Raw genomic sequence first — 26,707 nt, forward strand, 5'->3', positions numbered from 1 at the left:
GCATTTTTTAAAAAAAAACCATTTCTCACATTCTTCGGCAAGTGCGAGGTCTTGCACTTTGGACAAAAGAATAGAGGCATGGACTATTTTCTAAACGGTGACAAAATTCATAATGCTAAAGTGCAAAAGGACTTGGGAGTCCTAGTCCAGGATTCTCTAAAGGTAAACTTGCAGGTTGAGTCCGTAATTAAGAAAGCAAATGCAATGTTGTCATTCATCTCAAGAGGCTTGGAATATAAAAGTACTTTTGAAGCTTTATAAAGCATTAGTTAGGCCCCATTTAGAATACTGTGAGCAATTTTGGACCCCACACCTCAGGAAGTATATACTGGCGCTGGAGCGGGTCCAGCGGAGATTCACACGGATGATCCCAGGAATGGTAGGCCTAACATACGATGAACGTCTGAGGATCCTGGGATTATATTCATTGGAGTTTAGGAGGTTGAGGGGAGATCTAATAGAAACTTACAAGATAATGAATGGCTTAGATAGGGTGGATGTTGGGAAGTTGTTTCCATTAGCAGGGGAGACTAGGACCCGGGGGCACAGCCTTAGAATAAAAGGGAGTCACTTTAGAACAGAGATGAGAAATTTCTTCAGCCAGAGAGTGGTGGGTCTGTGGAATTCATTGCCACAGAGGGCGGTGGAGGCCGGGACGTTGAGTGTCTTTAAGACAGAAGTTGATAAATTCTTGATTTCTCGAGGAATTAAGGGCTATGGAGAGAGAGCGGGTAAATGGAGTTGAAATCAGCCATGATTGAATGGTGGAGTGGACTCGATGGGCTGAATGGCCTTACTTCCGCTCCTATGTCTTATGGTCTTATGATCTCTTGCCAAAATCTTAAATCTGTATTCCCTAATTCATATATAGTCACGTAATGGGATTAATGGTCTGTCTGTTGTCTACCCATAATACTTTTTCTGATTCTCAACTCTGAACCAAATGGACTCTGTCCTTGCTCCCTGAAGGAAATTCCACTCCAATGCCCAAATGTTTTTCCTAATCATTATTGCTACTCTTCTCTCTTTTCTTCCATCTTCTCTTTCTTAAAATAAATTTAGATTACACAATTTTTTTTTCCAATTAAGGGGCAATTTCGCGTGGCCAATCTACCTACCCTGCACATCTTTTCAGGTTATTGGGGTGAGACCCACGCAGAGACTGGGAGAATGTGCAAGGTCCACATGGTCAGTGACCAGAAGCCGGGATCAAACCCGGATCCTCGGTGCCATGCTAGCCACTGCGCCACCGTGCTGCCTGCTTCCATCTCTATCTTTTTGAGCACTTTGTATCCTGCCATATTGAGTGTCCAAGCCTCACCATTTTTCACATTTCCATTATTGCCTCGACACCATATTCCTACACTGCTATTGGCGCTTGTTGCTCACCAATCTTATTCACCACATTGTGTGTTTATGTACATGCATTGTAATCCTGTTTTTGCATTTGGTGCAGACTTCCTTAGTCCAGTCCTATCTAATATCGTGTTCCTTACTTATCTAGTCCTGTCCAAAACAGTCACTTTATGCAATGTCTTCCTCTTTTCTGCTTCTGTATGCTGGTGCCCATCCCCCTGCCAAGTTAGTTTAAACGCTAAAGCACACTGATAAGCATCCCTGCAAGAATTTTGGTCCCAGCCCTGTTGAGGTGCAACATGTCCCATTTTGAATAGGTGCCTTCTGTCCCAAAACTGATTCCAGTGCCAGAGAATCTGATGCCCACCCTACTGCATTATGCTTCAAGCTACATATTGATCCTCCCTATCTTCCTATTTCTACTCTGGCTAGGACATGACACTTGGAGTAAGCTAGCGTTTTCTACCCTCCATTTCCTACTTTGTAGCTTTCTCCCTAGCTCCTGAATATCTGATTGTTGAAGTTCAATAGCAGCCATCTTTGTATTGTTTGTACCAAAGTGCACCTTAACCTCTGGCTCACTTCCCTCCCTGTGCAGAATATTCTACACCCTCTCCATGATGTCCTTTACACTGACACCAGCGATCAGCACATCTTGCAGCACTTTTAATGATGGTTACAGAAATCTCTGTCTGTTCCTCTAACTATGAAGCTCCATTTCTGCACTTTGCTGTTCTCTCCTGTACAGCCCCTTGCCCATTGGTGTTGGATGCCACTTGTCATCGCCACTTCCAGTAGTCGTATGAACATGTGAATTGGAAGAAGGAATAGGTCACTCAGTTCCTTAACCCCACTCTGCCATTCAGTAAGATCATGGCTAATCTGATTGTAACGTCCCACCCACCCATGATAATCTTTCACCCACCTGTTTATCAAGAATCTATCTACCTCTGCCTTAAAAATATTCAAAGGCTCTGCTTCCACTGCCTCTTGAAGAAGAGAGTTCCAAAGACTGCCCTCAAGAGAAATAATTCTCCTCATCTCTCTCTTAATTGGGTGACTGATTATTTTAATCAGTGACCCCTAATTCTAGATCCTCCCATAAGGAGGAAACATCTTCTCCACACCCGCCCTGTCATGACCCCTCAAGATCTTGTATTTTTCAATTAAGTCACCTCATACTCTTTTAATCTCCAGAGAACACAAGCATAACTTGTCCAACTTTTCCTCAAAAGGCAACATGCCCATTCCTGGCATTTGTCTTGTCAACCTTTTCTGAACTGCTAACACATTTACATCCATCCTCAAATAAGCAGATTAATACTGTACATAGTACTCCAGAATAGATCTCATCAGTGTCCTGTCCAACCGAGGCACAACCTCTCTACTTTATGTTTCATTCCCCTTGCAGTAAACAACATTTTATTAGCTTTCCTAATTATTTACTTGCTGTACCTGTGATTAATGCACTGGGACACCTAGGTTCCCTCTGAATCTCAGAGTTGTGCAATCTCTCACCATTTAGATATTTTTTTTATTCTTCCTGACAAAACAGGAAATTACAATTTCACTTTATACTTCATTTGCCAGATCTTTGCCCATTCAGTTAGTCTCTCTATATCCTTTTGTAGCCTCCTTATGTCCTCTTCACAACTTACTTTCTGACCTATCTTTGTGACATCAGCAAATTTAGCAACCATACCTTCAGCCCTTTCATCCAAGTCAGTTAAATAAATTGTAAAAAAGTTGATGCCACAGCACTGATCCCTGTGGCACACCCTGCCAATCAGAAAAATACCAGTTTATGTCTACTCTGTTTCCTGTTAGCTAGCCAATCTATCTATGTCAATATGGTATTCCCCTACACCATGAGCTTTTATTTTCCGCAGTAACCTTGCTGTAGTACCTTATCAAATACTTCTGGAAATCCATGTACAATACATTCACCAGTTTCCCTTAAACCATAGCACCTATCTTCACCAACCACTGTACCCCACACCCTCTGTTCCACCCATCTTCCCACTGACATCGTGCTTATGTGCTCTCCTCAATCAACCCTTGTCTCACATACACACATGCATATGCTTGCACACTCATCCTCTCGCTTTCTCTCTTCCCTGTCCTTCCCTCGCGCTCCTTCCCCTTTTCAGATAACCTGTAACTGGTTTTGTTCCCGTGTAGGAAATCAATCAATATTTTGTTTTGATTGTCCATGCTGTTTTAAAAATGGGTGATTGCAGAGTTTTGTGTTCACTGATCAGCTGTGCAGATGGACATCTGACTCACATATATTTTTCCAGATGATCAGTGCAATATATAGTCACATCAAAAACAAATGAAAAATTACAGATGTTGATTTCCAGCTGCTTGGAAGAGAATTACTGAAGAGAGAATGGACAGACCTTTAACAGATAAAAATATTAAATGCACTGGTTTCTCTTTTATTAAAGGTTGATGAAAATATATTATAGGATTAATTATTTTTATAGTATTTGTCACTTGACAGATCTATTTCTCCGAGATAAAGCATAATTAATCCTGAGAAGGATTGATTTCAGAACAACAGAAAAAGAATTCCTTCATCGTCCAAATAAAGGTGCCTGTCAACCATCTTGCTCAATTCAGTGAGGCCTAAATGAAGTAAACTTTGGACTTGCCTGTATTCCTGGAAGTAACAGAATATCTGATAACAAGTAACTCATAGGAGAAAAGAGTAGCTCATAGGGGAAAAGAGGAAATTATTATATATAAAATGGGTTAGCAAGTGTTGCACGCTATGTTGCATTTATTCAGAAATTTGCACGAAACGAGCATTATTATAGTAAAGCATGCTAGTATGTCAGAGTCCCACTCTAAAGAATGGTTCTGATCTTGTGAATAAGATTGTTCACTAATTTATTTCAGGTTGTTCCAACATCTCAGGACATTGTTAATAAAATTGACCATTATGCAAAATATGAAGCTAAGCCAAATGAAGCACCAGATCCACCTGGAGGAAATTTATCCTGTCCAGCATTAGCAAATGGTGAAAGTGACCCAAAGAGAGAAAAAATGGAAAATAAGTTGCTGTCCATTACAAGAATCAACACTATTGGCAGATTTTCAGTTATCAGTACAAAAGATGAAGTGACTTTAAAATATCCGTGTCGCAACAGATATTCTGCACCTCCTGAGCTTTATACAAATGAATTGCCTCCAAGCCCTGATTTAAAGCCTTTGGTTACTCGAACTCAAACCTCTGTTCCTGTGGAAGTTATGCTTTGCAGTCATCCATCTTCGGACTCTGACGAATCATTCAATGCAGAACGGAACATTATTCAAACATCAGTTATTTGCAATCAGATGAGCACAACTGGAGAGTTTCCTTTACCAAGGAAGTCAACTACATTGTTGAAAACTGGTGGGCAGAATACTGAATTTGCACATGGCCAATCAGCAGCTCCTCCAAGCATAACTATTAATTCTGCATCTCCTTCCCAGTCATCTTATATGAGCAGTGACAATGACTCTGAATTTGAAGAAGCTGACATGAAAAAAGAACTACAGACACTGCGAGAAAAGTGTGTTTGTTCATATTTGGGTTCAAGTATACATTGTCTACTTTGATAAATTATTAGACTGTATATTATTTTGAAAATAACACATTAGTCAATTAATACAAAAAATAGAAAAAAGTTATATTCGTGATGCATAAAGAATAAATTAACATGCTGTAATGATGTGGGAAATTGATGCACTCGTCAACTTCTGCAGGTTAATCTGCACGTGTACAATTAATTTATTTTCAGTCTGCATTGATTTATGCAATTAAACACTCAATTAACAAAACCTTCTTTATAGTTAACCAACATAGCAATAATTCAAGCGATTTTGTGTTATAAAGTTTAAAATATGATAAATTTTAATTCCCCTCTCCTAGACACATGAAAGAGATCTCAGAACTTCAAGTTCATCAAAGGCATGAAATAGAGGAATTATACCGACGTTTAGGGAAGTCTTTACCAACAGCTTTAGGATTCTTGCAAGCTGTGCCACCTACAGGCAGACGAAGGAGAGCCAGCAAGAACAAACTAAAAGCTTGCAAGCTACTGAATCCATTAGTGCAGTCACTGAAGAATACGGCCTCCAATATAAGTGAGTGCACCTATTCGATTGAACAGTCATCAGTCAAGAATCAAAATGTTTCAACTTAAAAACATTAATATTCTATTAACCTCTGCGAAGAACTGATGAATGTGACAAGGTATCAATACTTCTCTTGTCTAAAACCTAATTCCTTCTTCAGGAGCTATCTGTAATGGATTGCCAAATGGAGTAAAAGGGCTTTTCTTGTGCAGAAGTTTAGCTTAATATATTTTTTGATATGGTGAACCATCTAGATGATTTTGTAATTTTCTCAATATTGTGGAGTCGTTCAGATACTTAATGCGCTCTATTTCCTATTGCAGATCTTCATACCGATAATTACACAATTTCTACAGCCCAAGGTGACCCATGCAGCTGCGAAACACCTGAACTTTCTCAATCCCAGGCAGTGCAGACACAACAGCCCTGCTCTATCAAGTCCTCCTTATCCTGTGATGATGTCTATTCAGGCTTTATTAGTGATACATCAGGTGCAGCACAAGGAGACGCTGGCCAAGGTAACAGTTCATTAAATACAAGGCACCATAATGAGCACATTTTGGTGACTACAAAGCTGTTAGATTTTAAAGTGGGTATGCAAAATTAAATATCAGCTTTTGCCAACTTTCTTTTTATATTAGATCAGGAGCCTTCCTTGACAATTGCAAATATAATGGGGCATTGTCGCATATAAGTTGCCAGGTCAATGGCAAATAAAATTTGATATGGCAGAGTACACCACAAGAAACTGGACAACATAAGTATGAATAGTTAAGATTCTCAATTACTGTTGAACCCGATGCATTTGGGTGCTGAAGAACAACAATTGGTATAGCAAGTAGAATGCTGAACAGTATAACCAAAAAACACATTGATACCTTGGAGGAAATTCAGAGAAGGGCTAGAAGATTGATCTATAACATTAGAGAATTGAATTATAAGGAATTGTTTGAGAAACAAGCTTTCCTGCCATTAAAGAACTGGCTGAGAGGTAAACTAAGCAATAAACAGTGAGGACACTATTCATTCAGAACGAGAAAACAAAAAATGCGTATAATAAAGGAGCGTTTTAAAAAATGTGTCCTTGGGATGTGAGTGTCGCTGGCTAGGCCAGCATTTGATGTCCAGCCCTAATTGCCCTTGAGAAGGTGGTCATTAGCTGCTGCCTTGAACCGCTGCAGGTCATGTGGTGTAGATACACCCACAGCGCTGTTAGGGAGAGAGTTCCAAGATTTTGACCCAGCGACAATGAAGGAACGGTGATATATTTCCAAGTCAGGATGGTGGGTGACTTGGAGGGGAACTTCCAGGTGTAAGTGTTTTCCATGTGTCTGCTGCCCTTGTCCTTGTCGATGGTAGTGGTCTTGGCTTTGGAAGGTGCTGCAGGAGGCTTTGTGTGTTCCTGCAATGCATCTTATAGATGGTACGCACTGCTACCACTGTGTGTCTCTGGTGGAGGGAGTTAATGTTAGTGGATGGGGTGCCAATCAAGCAGGCTGCTTTGTCCTGGATGGTGTACAGTTTCTGAGTGTTGTTGGAGCTGCGCTCAAACAGGCAATTTGAGAATATTCCATCAAGTTCCTGACATGGCCTTAAAATTGGTGGACTGTCTTTGGGGAGTCAAGAAGTGAGTTGCTCACCACAGGATTCCTAGCTTTTGACCCCTTGAAGCCATGGTATTTATATGGCTAGTCCAGTTCAGTTTCAAGTCAATGATAATCCCCAGAGTGTTGATAGTAGGGGGTTCAGTGATGGTAATACCATTGAATGCCAAGGGAAGATGGTTAGATTCTCTCTTGTTGGAGATTGTCATTGCCTGGCACCTGTGTAGTGTGAATGTTATTTGCCACTTGTTGTCCCTAGCCTGGATATTATTCAGATTTTGCTGGATTTGGACATTGACTGCTTCAGTACCTGAAGAGTCGCGAATGGTGCTGAACATGTTGCAATCATCACTTGTGACCTTATGGAGGGAAGGTCATTGATGAAGCAACTGAAGATGGTTGGGTGTAAGCCAAGGAACTCCTGCAGTGATGTCCTGGAACTGAGATGATTAACCGCCCAACAACCACAGCCATCTTCCCTTGTGCTAGATATGATGACAACCAGTGGAGAGTTTCTCTCCTGATTCTCATTTACTCCAGTTTTGCTAGGGCCCCTTGAGGCCATATTCGACCAAATGCTGCCTTGATGTCCAGGGCAGTCACTTTGACCTCATTTCTTAAGTTCAGCTCTTTTGTCCATGTTTGGACCAAGACTATAATGTTGTCAGGAGTTGAATCACCCTGGCAGAATCCAAACTGAGTGTGAGCAAATTATTGCTGAGCACATCCACTGGCTAGCACTGTTAACTTGCTCCTTCACTTTACTGATGCTTGAGAGTAGACCGATGGGTTGGGATTGGCCATATTGGAATTGTCTTGCTTTTTCTGCACAGGACATGGGCAATTTTTCACATCGCCAGTGTTGTAGTTGCACTGGAACAGCTTGGCTAGGGGCGTGATGAGTTCTGCAACGCACTTCTTCAGTACTATTGCTGAAAAACTATCAGGGCCCATAGTCTTTGCAGTACCCAGTGCCTTCAGCCTTTCCTTGATATTGTGTGAAGTGAATTAAATTGGCTGAGGACTGGCGTCTGGGATGCTGGGGACCTCCGATTGAGGCTGAGATGGATCATCCACTCAGCACTCCTGGCTGAAGGTGATTGCAAATGCTTCTGCTTTATCTTTTGTATTAATGTGCTGAGTTATGGAGATTTGTAGAGCCGCGTCCTCCAGTGAATTGTTTAATAGTCCACCACCTTTCACGACAAGATGTGGCAGGACTGCAGAGCTTAATCCTGATCTGTTGGCTTTGGGGTCGCTTAGCTCCATCTATCATTTGTTGCTTATGCTGTTCGGAACGCAAGTTGTCCTTTGTTGTAGCCTCACCAGGTTGATGCCTCATTTTTAGGCATGCCTGGTGCTGCTCCCCGGCATGCTCTCCTACACACCTCATTGAACCAGTGCCTTGTGGATGCCCAGTCTTGAATTGCTAGATCTGTTTTGAACCTATTCTATTTAGCACAATGATAGTGCTGCACACCGTTCTCAATGTGAAGATGGGACTTCATCTCCACAAGGACTACTGTGGACAGATACATCTGTGGCAGGTGGGTTGATGAGAATGGGGTCAAGTATGTTTTTCCCTTTTGTTGGTTTCTTCATCACCTGCTGCAGATCCAGTATTGCAGCTATGTCCTTTAGAAGTCAGCCAGCTTGGTCTGTAGTGATGTTCCTCAGCCATGGTCTATAGTTAATTATAAAACGGAAAATTGTGGCTCATGACAGGAAGTCCTCAACATCAAATGATCATCGCATGAAACGGGTTTCCAGATAAAGAACCTCGTGTCGTTGGGGAAACAACTGGTTTCTACCATTGGAAGGAAATTGAAGGGTCTTTTTGGGTGGATCAGCTGAGATATTTTGCATGTTCCTCTTCATGTGCATCAATCCCGAGAAGTTTCTTCTTAACATTATCTTCCATTTAATGGAATAGATAACAATTAGAAGGCCGAGCAGCTGTGCGCGCCAGCCAGCCATCCAGTCGTTTCAACAGTGGCAAGCTGCACATTACAAATGGCTGTTCCAATGTAGCTTGCTAACTCTGGCACAATGTCATCCCGACTTGCCTGGAGGAAGGCAGGTCATGATTTGCATTTGGAAATGGAGGACAGCCTGAGTGACTGCAGTCAATGTTGTTCTTTGTCCCAAGAAAGAATTTGGCATTTTTACAGTACTGCCAAGTTTTTCTCATCATAATATCCACAACACATGTTCTGTCTAGTTGTCCATTAAAATGGCATTGGAGTCCTACTGATGCCATGGGACTCAGATTTGCATAGATTAGAGTGTATCCTGCCTGATTCAGGCCTAAACTGTCTAAGAAGATGTTGGCAAGTTCACACCCTACATACTAATTCCCCTGCAACCCTATTTCCAAGGGTGTGTTGTTGATTTGTGAATTTTACGATTAGAAACACCTGGTGTTTCAAATAAAGGGAGAGTTAGAGTCTTTCCTGCTCAGAATTTACTTCATGCAACACTTTTTAATCCTAGCCTTCATGGTGATTTTATAAGGCGAAAATGAGACCGTTCAGCTCATGGTTAGTCCCAATGATGCCACCCTGTTTCTTGATCATTCTAGCAACTAATCTGCTTGAATCACATGTAGTCGTGGCCAGTCTCTCTTCCATCCATCAGATATGGAAAACGAAAGAAACTTCTGAGTGAGTCTCAGTCAAGAAAATTTAATTTTCTCTGGCATAGAGCTGTCCATGAATGCAGCAGGGGAGATGTTCAATATTTAATTTTATTGAATTTTAAACTAGTGATTAGAATATTAATCTGCTCTAGTATTAAAATGTATGTTTTACACTTCTGTAGATGCAATATACATACATTGTATAAAGATGAGATCGCGGAGTACTTGGAAGTGCATGATAAAATAGGACTGAGTCAGCACGGCTTCCTGAAGGGGAGGTCATGTCTGACAAATTTGTTAGAGTTCTTTGAGGATATAACAAGAGCGTTAGACAGAGGAGAACCAGTGGACGTGATTTATTTAGATTTCCAGAAGGCCTTTGACAAGGTGCCACATAGGAGATTTAAATAAGTTTAAGAGCCCATGGTGTTAAAGGTAAGATCCTGGCATGGATAGAGGATTGGCTGACTGGCAGAAGAAAGAGAGTGGGGATAAAGGGGTCTTTTTCAGGATGGCAGCTGGTGACTAATGGTGCGCCTCAGGGGTCGGTGCTGGGACCGCAACTTTTCACAATATACATTAATGATCTGGAAGAAGGAACTGTATACATTAATGATCTGGAAGAAGGAACTGTATACATTAATGATCTGGAAGAAGGAACTGAATGCACTGTTGCTAAGTTTGCAGCTGATACAAAGATCTGTAGAGGGGCAGGTAGTATTGAGGAAGCAGGCGGGCTGCAGAAGGACTTGGACAGGTTAAGAGAGTGGGCAAAGAAGTGGCAGATGGAATACAATGTAGAAAAGTGTGAGGTTATGCACTTTGGAAGGAGAAATGGAGGCTTAGACTATTTTCTAAATGGGGAGATGCTTGGGAAAGCGGAAGCACAAAGGAACTTGGGAGTCCTTGTTCACGATTCTCTTAAGGTTAACGTGCAGGATCAGTCAGCAGTTAGAGGGCAAATGCAATGTTAACATTCCTGGCGAGAGGGCTAGAATATAAGACCAGGGATGTAGTTCTGAGGCTATATAAGACTCCGGTCAGACCCCATTTCGAGTATTGTGAGCAGTTTTGGATTCCGTATCTATGGAAAGATGTGCTGGCCTGTGAAAGGGTCCAGAGGAGGTTCACAAGAATGATCCTTGGAATGAAGAGCGTGTCGTATAAGGAACGATTGAGTACTCTGGGTCTGTACTTGTTGGAGTTTAGAAGGATGAGGGGGGATCTTATTGAAATTTACAAGATACTGCGAGGCCTGAATAGAGTGGACATGGTGAGGATGTTTCCACTTATGGGGAAAAACTAGAAGCAGAGGACACAATCTCAGACTAAAGGGACAATCCTTTAAAACCGAGATGAGGTGGAAGTTCTTCAGCCAGAGGGTGGTGAATCTGTGGAACTCTTTGCCACAGAAGGCTGTGGAGGCCAAATTACTGAATGTCTTTAAGACAGAGATAGATAGGTTTTTGATCAATAAGGGGATCAGGGGTTTTGGTGAGAAGGCAGGAGAAAGGGTATGAGAAAAATATCAGCCATGACTGATCGATGGGCTGAGTAGCCTAATTCTGCTCCTATGCCTTATGCTCTTTTTGTACAAGAACTTGCAGATCTTGCATTGATGCCCTTTTCCACACAGTATTTTTACTCATCAAAAACTATGAACGCAACTCGCCTTGAGCATTTTTCAGAAAGCGTAACAAAAAACAATGTGACAAATGATGAGGGAAGAATTAGACTTTGATTTACTGCTGCCTGTACACAGTATACACAACATTCACCCTAGCTGTTCATGCTGCCTATTCAGCCTTGCTAATAAAGGCATATAATGCTTGGACAATTAACAGCAAAGCACTACAATCAGAAATACAAGAAAACTATTTCTGTTGATGCCTTATACAGAAACTATTAAATTACTACTCATTTCCGTTCCAAAACAGGAGTGCTTATTTTTTTTTAAATTCCAATATCTGGCCGAACAAGTGCACAATAAGTTCTGATTCTAAACCACATTTAAAATTGTGGAAAACCTATTTATGAAATTGATTGCACTGATTCACGCTTTGAAGGATCGTTTTCAATGCAACTATCGTTTAATGGTCACTGGAATACATTCCCAGTAATCCAGTTGTCTAACTAGTGCTAAATTGCTACATATTGGGTGGGATTGTCCGTAGCCCGACGCCAAAATCGGGACTGGCGATTGGGCAGAGAATGGCTTCCGACGCCAGAATTGGGGCAGGCGGCGGTTTGATGCCAGTTCACGATGCTCCGCCCCCTCCAAATCGGCATCATCGGGATTCGCGCAGCTAAAACGCCATTGGTGTGTCATCATCCGGCCCACCCACAATGCTCTGTTCCGATGGGCCAAGTTCCCGACAGCACGGGTCACGTGTGGTCCCAGCCGTCTGGAACCTGGCATGCCCGCTGCAGAGTGTCCAGCGCCGCAACTCGGCCGAGATCCGTGCTGCTGACTGGGCTGGGGGGTGAGGGGGGAGACTTTTGCTAGGGCTGAGGGAAGTGGTTGGGGGTGGCCAGGGGGTGACCGGTGAGGGATTTGTGCTGATTTTCCCATCGTGGAAGACCACTGATTCGCCGTTGTCTCTGGCCCCTTAGCCTCAGAAACGGAGAATCCAGCCCATTGTCTTTCTTTTCTCCTCTCACCTCTTTAATTTGCCAATTCCAAAAGCAAACCAGATGCCCAAGGCACAAAGCCACTTTCTCAACCTGCAGTTTTCCCTGATAAAGTCCATGAACACTTTCACTTCTGCTGGCTGAAGTTATACTGCATATAAACTCAGAACAGTTAGAAGATGGCTCCCATGGTTTTAATGTACTCTGGAATCAGATCAAAACTATACCCATGAGTTAACAGTCATTTATGTGTAGATGGATAATGCACCAATGTGAATCATAGAATTTACAGTGCAGAAGGAGGCCATTTGGCCCATCGAGTCTGCACCGGCTCTTGGAAAGAGCACCCTACCCAAGGTCAACACCTCCACCCTATCCCCATAACCCAGTAACCCCACCCAACACTAAGGGCAATTTAGCATGGCCAATCCACCTAACCTGCACATCTTTGGACTGTGGGAGGAAACCGGAGCACCCGGAGGAAACCCACGCACACACGGGGAGAATGTGCAGACTCCGCACAGACAGTGACCCAAGCCAGAATCGAACCTGGGACCCTGGAGCTGTGAAGCAATTGTGCTATCCACAATGCTACCGTGCTGCCCTAAAACTGGCAGTATAACTGCAGCATTAGCTTAAATTCAGCTTGACCTTGGAAAGACTGGGTAGTTTTCTGCTGGCATAAATACAAATATAAGGAATGTGCTAAGTATAGACAGAATAATATATTCTGGGGAAAGTAGTGCTTAATTCTGCTTGTGAAAGTTAACTGTAAGCATGTCAAATACGCCGTTTTATAGGACAGGCTAGTGGTAGTGTTTTGTGAAAATAATAGGTTTGCAACTGTAGTTTTTTCATTCTCTGTTTCGAATCTTGGCTGTGATAGCAAGATCGATGTAGAATGGAATATGTAATTCAGTTCAAAGAGACTGGAAGAAACATTTGATTGAGCCATGTGCACCCTTCAAAAAATGTACAGGAAATTGATGGAGATAGACAAGGTCCCTAAATGTAAATGAGGACTAAGAAGTATGGTACTTAATTAGAGTAGCAGCACAAATGATTAATTTGATTATCTAACTGCAGTGCACTATTGGACCAATTGCCTTTTCCTGAGATGAGTCTGCTATTAAATTTTGCATGTCTATCCATGTACATAGCTGTTCAGAAAATCTTGTTTGGTGGGCACTATACTAGTATGTGTTTACTTTCAGCATTGTGGCTTCTTTTGCTTGAAGTTGCATTGTCTTTTTTTTAAGTGTTAAATCCTCCTGCAATGAACAAAATTCGTAAGCATGTGACTACTGGGCAGCAGCAGATAAGTAAAGTTATTCCTCTGTCCTGTCTACCCCTTCTGCCACTTATCTTGAATCTATGCCCCGTGGTTCTAGAATTCTGCACCAAGGGAAACAATTTTATCCTGTCCACTCTATCTCTTCCCCTCATAATTTTGTATACCTCTATTAAGTCACCCCTCGGTCTTCTTTGTTCCAAGGCAAATAACCCCAACCTATCCAATCTTTCCTCGTAGCTACAATCTATCTGCCAATCAGAGCATGGACTACATATCAGGTTAGGCAACATCGAGAAATAATGGGTACCTTTGCTAGTAATAGTTAATACATTCCAACTGAAGTCAGACCTGGGCTGACACTTAAACAACAGGCCACATGTTCACTCAATTCTTGTAGACCTACAGTCCTATAGTCTTAGCCCACTCCCTGGTGAAGCTCCTGTAACCCTAGCCAAGGAATAACCTTGAGCTTTTCACTGTGCATTCCGAGCAAGCAGATAAAGCTGTATAACTACATTAACAACATTCAACTTGGGCAACTAAATATATTGTTATCTGTTTCCTTTTGTTATTAAAGATGGCCATTTCTTTCGCATGTAGAGTTGTGCATTCAAGTGGCTGTGGAACCCATTGCATATCTGCATGGTTTTCTATAGTGTGGGCAAGGATGAATTGTTGATTTTGTTGAGACTAGTCAATCTTTCAAACTTGTGCTTGTCATTTGCTGTTTGAAGGGAACAATGCTGCTACTTAAAATGACCCCTGAAGTAATTCTTGCGCATTTTTCTCCCAATCTGTGGCGGGCATGCCAGATCTCCCGAGGCTCGCTATCAAGGAATTCTTGAACTTTAGTCGGCCTACCTAGCAGATGTGTCCAAGTTTAAGTTGTTATTATGCTTTAAGGATTTTATAATCAGTCGTACGTGCTACATGGTCCACTCCATCTGAACTGTACTTTGATGATGAGTGCTTCAATTCCAAACATTTTTACTGTTTTAAGTACCTCCATGCTGGGCTCACAGGCAGGAGGAATGTAGGTATTGCCGCAGTTTTGTACACAGCAAGTTTTGTTGCAAATTTAAGACCATGGTGGCACAGTGATTAGCACTGCCGCCTCACAGTGCCAGGAATTCGGGTTCAATTCTAGCCTTGGTGACTCTGTGTGGAGTTTATACGTTCTCCCTGTGTCTGCGTGAGTTTCCTCCGGGTGCTCCAGTTTCCTCCCACGGTTCAAAGATGTGCAAGATAGATGGATTGCCCATACTAAATTGCCCCTTAGTGGACAGAGATGTGAAGATTAGGTTACGAGGTAGGGTGGGGTGAGCAGAGGAGTGCACCTGGTTGGAATGCTCTGAGGGTCGATGCAGACTCAATAGGCCAAATGCTGCCTCACAGCGCCATGAACCGACTTCAATTCCGGCGTTAGATGACTGGCGGTGTGGAGTTTGCATGTTCTCCCCGTGTCCGCAAGGGTTTCCTCTGGGTGCTCCGGTTTCCTCCCACAGTCAAAGATGTGCAGGCTAGGTGAATTGGCCATGCTCAATTGCCCCTAGGTGTCCAACGGTTAGGTTGGGGTTACAGGAGTAGGGTGGGGGAGTGGGTCTATGTAGAGTGTTCTTTCAGAGGGTCGGTGCAGACCCGATGGGCCAGATGGCCTCCTTCTGCAATGTTGGGGTTCTATATCTGTGTTTTTTCCAGTCCCTTACATAAACAGCAAGTGCCTAGCTTACTCTTAAAATTCTATTTGCCAATTCACTGTCAATGTAGCGATGATTTTGTGAAAGAGAAATCATGTTTAACAAATTTATTAGAGTTCTTTGAAGGATTAACATGTACTGTGGATGAACTGAAGCTTATAGATGTACTGTACTTGGATTCCCAGCAGGTATTTTACAAGGCGCCACATCAAAGGTTATGACGGAAAATAAAAGCTCATAGTGTAAGGGGTAACATATTAGCATGGATAAAAGTTTGTCTGGAACGTAGAAAACAGAATATGCATAAATGTCTTTTCCCTGATTCGCAGAATGTGACGAGTGGAGTCTCTTGGGAGTCTGTGCTGGGCCCTCCACTTTTTACAATTTCTATCAATGACTTAAATGCATATTTTACAGACAAGCATAAAGGTTGGAAAGTATGTTGTGAAGAGGACATAAGGAGGTTGTAGACAGATAGTTTGAGTCGGCCAAAATTTGGCAGATGGCGTATAATGTGGGAAAATGTGAAGTTGTTCACTTCGGCAGGAAGAATAAAAGAGCAGAACAGAGAACAACTACAGAACTCCGAGGTGCAGAGGGATCTCGGTGTACTCGTGCATGAGTCACAAAAAAGTTAAAATGCTGATCCGACAAGTAATTAAAAAGGCTTATTACAATTCAAAATACACAGGACATTGGTGAGACCACATCTCAACTACTGTATGCAGTTGTGGGCTCCTTATTTAAGGAAGGATGTAAATGCATTGGAGGTGGTTCAGAGATTTACTAGATTAAAACCTGGAATGAGCAGGCTATTTTGAGAGGAAGGTTTAGGCAGTCTGGGCTTGCTTCTGCAAGAGTTTAGAAGAATGAAGGATGTCTTGATTAAGTAAGAAAGATCCTGAACGGTCTCAATAAGGTGGATGTGGAAGGGATATTTCCTCTTGTTGGTGAGTCCAGAACTAGTTTTAAAATTAGGGGTTGCACATTTAGGACCGAGGTGAGCAAATATTTTTGAGGATTGTGCGACTTTTGAATCTCTGCCTCAGGAGGCAGGGTCTTTGAATATTTTTGAGGCAGAGATAGATTCTCGTTAGTCAAGGGAATCATAAGTTATCGGGGATTGATTGGAAAGCAGAATTTGAAACACAAACAGATTAGCCATAATCTTATTGAATAGCAGTGTAGGTGCGAGGAGCTGAATGGTCTACTTCTCCTATTTCGTATGTCCATATTCAAGGAGATTATGCTTTCATTTTTTTTTTTCTTAAACTATTTTTATTAAGGTATTTGCAAAATTTTTAAACAATAACAAAAGCAATAACATTGACATGGTAAAATAAACATTTCCCCACCCGACCCAAACTTCATACACCTCAACCATCTAACACCTATCCGCACCCCCCTCCCCCTTCAGAATGCTGCTTCAGCCGACATTTTCATTTTCCCCGAGAAAGTCGACGAACGGCTGCCACCTCCAAGAGAGCCCCAACATTGGCCCTCTTAAGGCAAACTTTATTTGCTCGAGACTGAGAAACCCAGCAATGTCACTAACCCAGGTCTCTTCACTCGGGGTCTTCGCGTCCCTCCACATTAAAAGGATCCGTCTCCGGGCTACTAGGGAGGGAAAGGCCAGGATGTTGGCCTCTTTCACTCCCGGATCCTCTGACACTCCAAAGATCGCTACCTCTGGACTCGGCACCACCCGATTTCCTAGCACCGTGGACATTGCCTTCGCAAACCCCTGCCAAAACCCTCTGAGCTTCGGGCATGCCCAGAACATGTGGACATGGTTTGCTGGGGTTCCCGCGCACCTCACACATCTACCTACGACCCCGAAAAACTTGCTCATCCTCACCGCCGTCATGTGTGCCCAGTGGACCACCATAAATTGTATTAGGCTAAGCCTGGCACATGAAGAGGAGGAATTGACCCTGCTTAGGGCGTCCGCCCATAGACCCGCCTCTAACTCTCCACCTAGCTCGTCCTCCCACTTGCCCGTAAGTTTCTCCACCGGGGTTTCCTCCGCCTCCAACAGCTCCTGGTAGATATCGGACACCTTCCACTCCCCCATCCAGGTACCGGAAACTACACTATCCTGTATCCCCCGTGGCGGCAGCAGCGGAAAGGCTGGCACCTGCTTTCTCAGAAAGTCTCGCACTTGCAAATATCTAAAACCATTCCCTGGCGGCAGTTTAAATATATCCTCCAGTGCCTTCAAGCTGGAAAGCTCCCATCTATAAACAGATCCCCCATCCTTCTAATTTCTGCCAGCTCTGGAACCCGCCATCAAGCCTGCCCGGTGCAAACCTGTGGTTGTTACAAATCGGGGTCCAGACCAACGCACCCTCCACCTTGTTGTAACTCCTCCATTGCCCTCAGTGCCGCCACTACTACCGGACTTGTGGAGCGTCGGGCTAGCAAGAACGGCAGAGGTGCCGTTACCAATACTCCCAGACTGGTGCCTTTACATGACGCCGCCTCCAACCGCTCCCATGCCGACCCCTCCCCAATTACCCACTTCCTAATCATGGCTATGTTAGCCGCGTAGTAGTTGCAGAATTCAGCAGCGCCAACCCACCCACCCCCCGACTACGCTCCAACCCAATTTTCTTACCCGCAGGATTTTATTCGCCCATACAAAGCCCGAGATGATCTTGTTCACCCGCTTGAAAAAGGCCTTAGGGATGAAGATGGGGAGGCACTGAAAGACGAACCGAAATCTGGGGAGGATTGTCATTTTCACGGTCTGTACCCTCCCCGCCAGTGACAACGGGAGCATGTCCCATCTCTTAAAGTCCCCTTCCATTTGCTCTACCAACCGGGATAGATTAAGCTTATGCAGTGCCTCCCATTTCCGAGCCACTTGGATTCCCAGATAGCGAAAACTCTTCCCTACCTTTCTAAGCGGCAGCTCTCCCAGTCTCTCCTCATGCCCTCTGGCCTGAATCACGAACATCTCGCTCTTCCCAATGTTCAATTTATACCCGAAAAACTGCCAAATTCCCCCAAAATCCGCATAACCTCCCCCATCCCCACCAACGGGTCCGAAATGTACAAAAGCAAATCGTCCGCGTAGAGCAAGACCCAGTGCTCCCCCCCCCCCCCCCCCTCCGAACCAGCCCCTGCCAGTTCCTCAAACCTCTTAGCGCCATGGCCAGTGGCTCTATAGCTAGAGCAAATAATAATGGAGAGAGGGGGCACCCTTGCCTCATCCCTCGATGTAATTTAAAATACCCCAACCTCAGCCGGTTCGTACGCACGCTCGCTACAGGCGCCTGGTAGAGCAATCGCACCCAGCCAATTAAGCCTTCACCAAACCCAAATCTTCCCAGCGCCTCCCACAGGTACTCCCACTCTACCCGATCAAAAACCTTCTCCGCATCCATCGCCACCACCACTTTCGCCTCTCCTCTGAGGGCATCATAATAACATTTAAAAGCCTCCGAACGTTGGCCTTGAGTTGCCTGCCCTTAACGAATCCCGTCTGGTATTCCCCTATCACCCCCGGAATGCAGTCTTCTATCCTTGTGGCCAATATCTTAGCCAACAACTTGGCACCCACATTCAAAAGCAAGATTGGCCTATTTGACCCATACTGCTCAGGATCCTTCTCCTGTTTATGAATAAGTGAAATCAAGGCCTGCGACATTGTCGGGGGGAGGATTCCCTTCTCTCTAGCCTTGTTAAATGTCCTCACCAGCAGTGGGCTCAATATCTCTGAGAACTTCTTATAAAGTTCCACCGAGTCACCTTCCAGCCCCGGAGCTTTGCCCAACTGCATGCCCTGCAGCCCCTTGATAATTTCCTCAATCTCAATTGGGGCTCCCAGCCCCCCCTCCACCCTCGGAAACCTCAACTGATCCAGAAATTGCCTCATCCCCTCCACTCCAGCCGGGGGTTCCGACTCATATAATTTACTGTAAAATTCTTCCCCTGCCCCCCCGGTCCAAGACCATGTTACCATCCCTATTCTTCACTCTACCAATCTCCCTGGCCGCCTCTCTCTTACTAAGCTGTTGCGCCAACATCCTACTCGCCTTTTCTCCGTACTCATAAACCGCCCCCTTTACCTTCCTCAACTGTTCCACTGCTTTCCCTGTGGTCAACAACTCAAACTCCGCCTGCAACTTCCGCCGCTCCCTCAGGAGCCCCGCGTCCGGGGCCTCTGCATATCTCCTGTCCACCCGGAGTATCTCCTCCACTAATCTCCCTCTCCGTCCGGTTTCCCCTTTTCCCTGTGGGACCGAATCGAAATTAGTTCCCCTCTAACAACCGCCTTCAGAGCTTCCCAAACCGTCGCTGCAGATACCTCTCCCGTGTCATTTGTCTCCAGGTAGTTCTGGATGGACTTATTCACCCGCCTGCAGACCGCTTCATCCGCTAGCAACCCCACATCCAGTCTCCATAACGGATGTTGCCCTCCCTCCTCACTAGTCCGCAAATCCACCCAATGCGGGGCATGATCCGACACTGCAATTGCCGAGTATTCTGTCCCCACCACCTTCGGTATTAGTGCCCTGCTCAGAACAAAAAAGTCAATACGAGAGTAAACCTTATGGATGTGAGAAAAAAAAGAAAACTCCTTCGCCCTCGGCCGTGCAAACCTACAATGGTCTGTACCCCCCATCTGTACCATAAAGCCCTTCAATTACTTTGCCGCAACCAGCCTCCTCCCTGACTTGGATATTGACCGGTCCAATTCCGGATCAATGACCGTGTTAAAGTCCTCCCCCATGATCAGGTTATGTGAAGTCCGGGATCTTACCTAACACACGCCTCATAAATTCCACATCGTCCCAGTTCGGAGCATATATGTTCACGAGCACCACTCTTACACCCTCCAACCTTCCACTCACCATTATGTACCTACCCCTCTTATCTGACACGATTCTCCCAGTCTCAAATGCCACTCGCTTACTAATCAAAATTGCTACCCCCCTGGTCTTTGAGTCCAGCCCTGAGTGGAACACCTGGCTAACCCATCCCTTCCTCAATATCATCTGGTCTATGACCTTAAGATGTGTCTCTTGTAGCATTGCCACGTCTGCCTTCAGTTCCCTGAGATGCGCGAACACGCGAGCCCTCTTGCCCGGCCCATTCAGTCCTCTCGCGTTCCACGTAATCAGCCTGGACCGGGGCTTCCACAGTTCTCCCACTTGCTGCTCCGTTCTTTCTTGGCCCACCGCAAGACGTGTTCCTTATCCGTAAAACGGTGAAAACGTACCACCATGGCCCTCGGCCGGTCATTCGCCCTGGGCTTCCTCACGAGGGCCCTGTGCGCTCTGTCCACCTCCAGGGGCCGAGGGAACGCCCCAGCCCCCATCAACTTCTCCAGCATGTCCGTCACATATGCCCTCGCATCCGATCCCTCACTGTCTTCAGGGAGGCCAACAATTCTGAGGTTCTGCCTCCTGGACCTATTCTCCAGGTCCTCCAGCTTCTCCTGCATCCTCTTCTGGTGGTCGTCCAATACCTCCACCTTGTTCTCCAGCACGGTTATATAGTCCTCCTGGTCGGATAACTTTTCTTCGATCTCCTGTATCACTTTCCCCTGGGTCTCCTGATTCAAGACTACTTGATCAATCGAAGCCTTGATCGGGTCCAGCGTATCCTTTTTCAGCTTGGCGAAGCAATCCTCAAAAAAACTTCACCAGCTGCTCTGTCGACCACTGTGCCGTCTCTCCTCGGCCCTTGCCCTCCGCCATGCTGCCCTGCGGTACCAGCTCCGCTTGCTTCTCAGCACCAGGACTGTGTCGTTTCACACGGCCACTTCAAGTCCAATTCTCCATACACCAGAGAGGAAATCCTCCTTACTGGAGCACAGTTCACCGATTTATCCCACAAAACCCGAGAAAGGTTGGGGGGGGAAAGGTCCAAAAGTCTGTTTCAGGCGGGAGCTATCGAATGTGTGACCTACTCCTCCATGGCCGCCACCGGAACGAGATTATGGTTCCAAAATAGTCGAAGTTATCTATGTGTTCATAATTATCGTAAGTTTGGTATAGTCAGACTTTGGTGGTGGTTGGTGGAATATCCCTGTCTTCCTTAAGCTGATGGTTAAGCCATTGTCGTCAGCCGCTTTTAAAAATAGTCCATGATCCTTTGAAGGTCATAATGTGACACAAGGGCACAGTCATTGACAAACAACAATTTGAATATATGATCCAAAGTGTGATGTAACAAATTTAAATGGGAAAACGTTCAAACATTTAGAAGATAACACAAAAAGGGGTTTAAAAAAAAGGATTTAAAATGTGAAACCTAATTTTAAAATTAATATGTATATTGCTGCCTGATCCAAAGAAATCAGGTTCTGTATTGGCCAAACACATTTTTACATTTCTACTTTGATCTTGTACAATAGAACTTCTCACTGGTAAACTACAAAAATAAAACTTGTTATTCCGAAAAAGTTAAAATGCCAATTCAGCTTGGACTCTATCGTATCCTTTCTAATTTCTGTTTGATTTTAATCTTTTTCGTGCTTAATCTAACATCTCCTATTTTGCTTATGTTCCATGAAACTTTTACACTATCTGCTTATCTCCTTTCGTCCGTCTGAACCCCACTCTACATTTTGAAGATGGGAGGGAGACTGTTTGTACATGTAATAAAGGGAAATAGGCAAGTTAATTTACTGTTTGCCCTCAATGCAGCAGAGCGTCTGGATGACGCAACTTGGACGAGGTTAAAATGGAAAATTGTTCCCTCACATTCATTTTTCTGGCCCTTAATATTAAAATGCCTCTTTTTCAAAGGCTGTGGGCCCGATTGAACGGCCTTGAAATGCCCAACTCTGGACATGATGGGCTGTTAAATCTCGTGAGAGGCGTCTCGCGAGATTTGCAATGCTCAGGTCACCTCGTGAGCTCTCGTGAGATATGGATCACGCCTTCACTGGACAGGATCCAGATTTGCATATTTAAGTGAGCAGTTAGCCTCACTTAAATATGTCTGCGCTCTTGAGTCCCCCAAGGCCCGTGATCGAATGTCCACCCCTGGGAGACCTTGCCATGGCACCATTTAGTACTGCTCCTCACAAACATGGACCAGGCTTAACGGCATGTGGTGGAGGGGGGGGGGGGGGGGGGGGGTCTCCTAGGCCATCAGAGGCCCCTGGGTGGTTGGTCTCTGGGCAGGGTGGCACCTGAGCATCTGGGGCACTGTTGGGTGGCACTGGCAGGGGCAGTACCAAAGTGTCAGGCTGGCAGTGCCAAGGCATCAGGGTGGCAGTGCAAAAGTGATCAGGTACCAGTTTTGGCACTGCCAGTGATTGGGCATGGAGCTGCCCTGCCCTTATGAAGTGGGGTGAGGGGGGGCTTGTGGTCCCCTTAGGTAAGTTGGGAAGGGGAGTCCAGAGATCGGGCCAGCATTTAAAAATGCACAGTGCAAGAAGTTAAGCTAAGTGCGTCCTCAACGGGGGTGTTCCTTGCCGAGGCCAGGGGGAAAACAACGTCCTGTTTTGCCTTGCCGAGAACGACCTGGCTAAACGCACCCAATACGGGACTCTGTTTTTCCCCGTTAAATCGCACCCAAGATGTTTGCTAGCATGTGAAAAATATACACATTCAAAACCAGAAATTTGAAAACATGAGCATTGTAAAATACGCTTTTGATATTATCTGATTGTAAAGTCGATATATTAAAATACTCACCAAATGTAGATTTTACAGTTAGTGATTCATAATTAATAAAACACAGGTTTATATTTGCAATTTATCTGTATATTAAGAAGCCTTGTTAATAAATTATGATAGATTTGTTTATCTCAAGCTGTCATATTTCAAATGCAAATTAATCAGGCAGTGTTATCATCAAAATGTAATAAATTGTCGGTGACTTTTGTGTAAATAGTTTTAACCTTTTCCTGGAATAAATAAGATAACCTTTATTTGAACAACAAATTAATTTCTTCCAAGGCTTGGGGAATATTTTTCTCACAGTGCAAATTGCATCCAAATGCAAAGTGATAGTTGTAGTGTTAACTGAAGGTCTTCCAGCATTTATATCTAAGGAAAGAAAATTATTAGACCATCATGCTAACATTCTCACCATCTTTAAGTTTAATTTTATAAAAACTAATTTTATAAAAGATTCTTTGTTATGTTTCAAAGACACAAGTGTCGTTTTCAATTATATAAAACCTTCTTTGCTATGTTTTCAAGATAAAATTGTTCTTTCAAAGCTTGTTTTGGAAAAGCTAAACCGGAACAACAAGGTTAAGTAGGCTTGAGGTAGAAATCTAGGTACCACAGCTTTCCAAACTTTAAAAATCATTATACTGTGTGTTTTAATGTTTCCAACTCTGGTTATCCTGTTGGTTATATGTACTTTTAATGGTCAGAAATGGTCCCTGTCCTGCCAAACACAGTTTAATGGTTAAGTTGCAGTTTGTGCTAATAAAATATTGTTGTTTTACCTAACACTAACATGGAATTGTTTTATAAACTCCACAGTGATTTATTAGCTCTGATGTCCTAGGGATATTATGAATACTCAAGCAAAACAATATTGGGCCAATTTTAAATAGCTATTTAGTGTGCATTTCCAATTTCATCAAATAATTAAAACAAGATGCTGATTTACCTGTTCATATCTCTGAATGTTGTGCCATTAAGTACTTGGTTACAATCATAAATGTCTGCTATGATATAGTGCCTAATCTTGAATAAAACTACTCTGAGCAGATATTGCTGTAACACTTACTATTTCAGCAACACATTGGTTTGATGTAGGAACACAAGACAGTACAGAACCGGAAGATGTGGATTGGCAGCTAATAACTCCAATATCAGAAACTAGTCAATTGGGAAATACCAGATTTGCTGTAATCCAGTTCCATGGTAACTGTGGGAATACTCTGGCTAATTAAGTAACACAATATTTAATAATGCTATAAATATTGCTCATTAATGTTTGGCATCATTTGGGTGTAATGAATATTGATTAAGCGTTTACTTAATTCACCATGGGTGCCGAATCTGGGCAGTGTAGCTTTGCATTATCTGATGGGTATGTTATTTAACTTTATATCTAATGGCAGGAATCTTCACTAATAATGCAACTTTTTCCAATATGTTCAAAGAATAAAATAACTTGCATTCATGACACCGCAGAGCACTTAATTAAATTACTTGCATGTTTTTCATGAGTGCTTAATAGGCAAGTAGGTGGCCAGCAAGTTCCCACAAAGAACAATGAAGCAGATGACTAGGTAATCTCTTTGTCGTGGACCTTGAGGGATAAAACGTGGAGAACGTCCCTGCCTTAGGCTCATTTACCTGTATTTGAACAGACGCATAGGACCTTGTTTCAATGTTTCTTCTAAAGGATGGCACCTCTGAGAATACAGCACACTCTCTCCTATCTACAGTATTGCTTAAACCCATAACCTAAGTCAAATTCTGTATGCTATTACTGAATCTGACAATTTCACAATCTTTCTGCTAAATATTAAGTGAGCATTGGACAATAAAATGTGTCTTTAAACTCTGCAATAGGAAAGCAATAAATATGTGGTTCTTTTTTCAGAAGAGCCTGGGGACTTTTCTGTTCAAAGAAATAATAGATATTAGATGAAAGAACCAAACACAGTGCAAATGTGTATTTAAGTATTTCAGAGCTTGATTTTGATATTGATGGAATGAAAGTTTATAAAGATTCACAAAAATGCTTAAGGGGATGAGGAACTTCAGTTATGAAGATAGATTGGAGAAGTTAGGCCTGTTTTCTGCAGAGAAAAGAAGGCCGAGATGACATTTAATAACTTATTCAAAATAATGATGGGTCCGGACTCAGTAGATGGGGAAAAACTATTCTTACATTTGAAAGGATCGAGAGCGAGAGGACACAGATTTAAAGTAATTGGTAAAAGAAGCAAAAGTGATATGAGGAAAAACCTTTTCACATATGGACTGCCTGAGGGTGGTGGTGGCAGGTACAACTGAGCATTCAAAATGGAATTAGACTTATCTGAAAAGAAAGAATGTTGCAAGGTTACAGGGAGAAAACAGGAAAGTGTCACTAAGTGAATGCTCTTCCGACGAACAGGTGCAGACATGGTGGGCTGAATGGCTGCTTCCTGCGCTAGAACAGTTCCATGATTATGTGGAGTAATTCTTTTATTTATAAACTCACTAAAATTTTAGGAAGCAAACAATATAACAGCTTTTTATTTTTACTAATTTTATAAGCATTGCTTTGATTCAAAAATAACTAATTCATTGTATATGAGGGAGCTGATTGCAAGTTTATTCAAGATGATGCACTACTTTATAGCAGATCATTAAGGGAAGTTATTTGTGTTGAGTAAATTTTCCATAATTTTCCTTCATGAAATCTTGTTGATAAAGATTAAACTTTGATTTTTTTTTTTCCTCTCTGCATTTATTTGCACATGATCAATTTTAACTATAATTCTTTCATAGTTGTATTAGTAGTAAGCTGTGGAGGCTAAATCCACCCAGCTAAATTAATTATGATTTCGAGTCACTGCTGTGTGGTATGTACTTTACGAGTGTCTTGTTTTTTTCCCCTTTATATTCATTCGCAGGCTGGACGGTTTTCCACCAAACGTCTGAGAGAGTGACCTATAAATCTAGTAGCAAACCTCGTACCAGATTCCTCAGTGGACCTGTGTCTTTGTCCATCTGTTTGTATTTGTTCTTTTGTATTTGAACTAATCATCCCCATCACCTTCTCTTGCTATCTCAGTCCATTTTATATTTCTGCAGGAAGCCTGCTTTTTAGCCCACTTTTTTAATTTACTGTTTACCATAATTGCATATTTTCATTTTACATACAAATGCTTTAGTGCACTGCTTTTGGCTCATCACTAAGTACTAAAGGCATATGTGGAAGAGCTCATCTTCTGTGTGCGTATAATATATATATTATATTATATATATTATACGCACACATTATATATGAAAAGCTGTTGTGGAAAGTTTACTCAGAAAATTTACCGAGTGTACCAAAGCTTTTGTATTTTAGTGTAATTTCTTTTTAAGTAATTATTTTAATTTTCTCAAAATGTGGCAAATATACAAGTCTGCTCCCCTAGCCCCTCATTTCACCAAAAATGGGGAACTCCGAACTCCTGTAGAAGACTGGTCTCTTTCACACATGTTTCGACAACGAAGACTTGCATGTAACAAGCTGGATACTTAGCAGTGTATTTCCTTGATGCAATACTAGGAAGGTCACTGGAGGCTACAACTCTTATTTAAGGACTGTGTTGAATATTTTAATATTTTTACACTATTGTATCTTTGAGTTGTCTGCATGTGAAAAATGCTGATGCATCAGTGCTCCAGTTAGTGTTCAGTCAAATAATCTAACATGGTTTTCAATGAGCTTT

General features: G+C 43.1%; 1 protein-coding gene across 2 annotated transcripts in view; it reads left to right on the forward strand.

Annotated features, from left to right (window-relative positions):
* LOC140388402 (serine/threonine-protein kinase WNK2-like) overlaps positions 1-26,707 on the forward strand; it is a 282,238-nt gene that overhangs the window by 230,370 nt on the left and 25,161 nt on the right. For both annotated transcript variants that reach the window (XM_072472511.1, XM_072472512.1), the window contains 4 exons: positions 4,261-4,916; positions 5,276-5,490; positions 5,805-5,999; positions 25,901-25,999. In XM_072472511.1, coding sequence (XP_072328612.1) covers positions 4,261-4,916; positions 5,276-5,490; positions 5,805-5,999; positions 25,901-25,999 — 1,165 coding nt within the window. The remainder of the gene's footprint in view (positions 1-4,260; positions 4,917-5,275; positions 5,491-5,804; positions 6,000-25,900; positions 26,000-26,707) is intronic.

This window comes from Scyliorhinus torazame, chromosome 13 (assembly GCF_047496885.1).
Source record: "Scyliorhinus torazame isolate Kashiwa2021f chromosome 13, sScyTor2.1, whole genome shotgun sequence".
Lineage (NCBI taxonomy): Eukaryota > Metazoa > Chordata > Chondrichthyes > Carcharhiniformes > Scyliorhinidae > Scyliorhinus > Scyliorhinus torazame.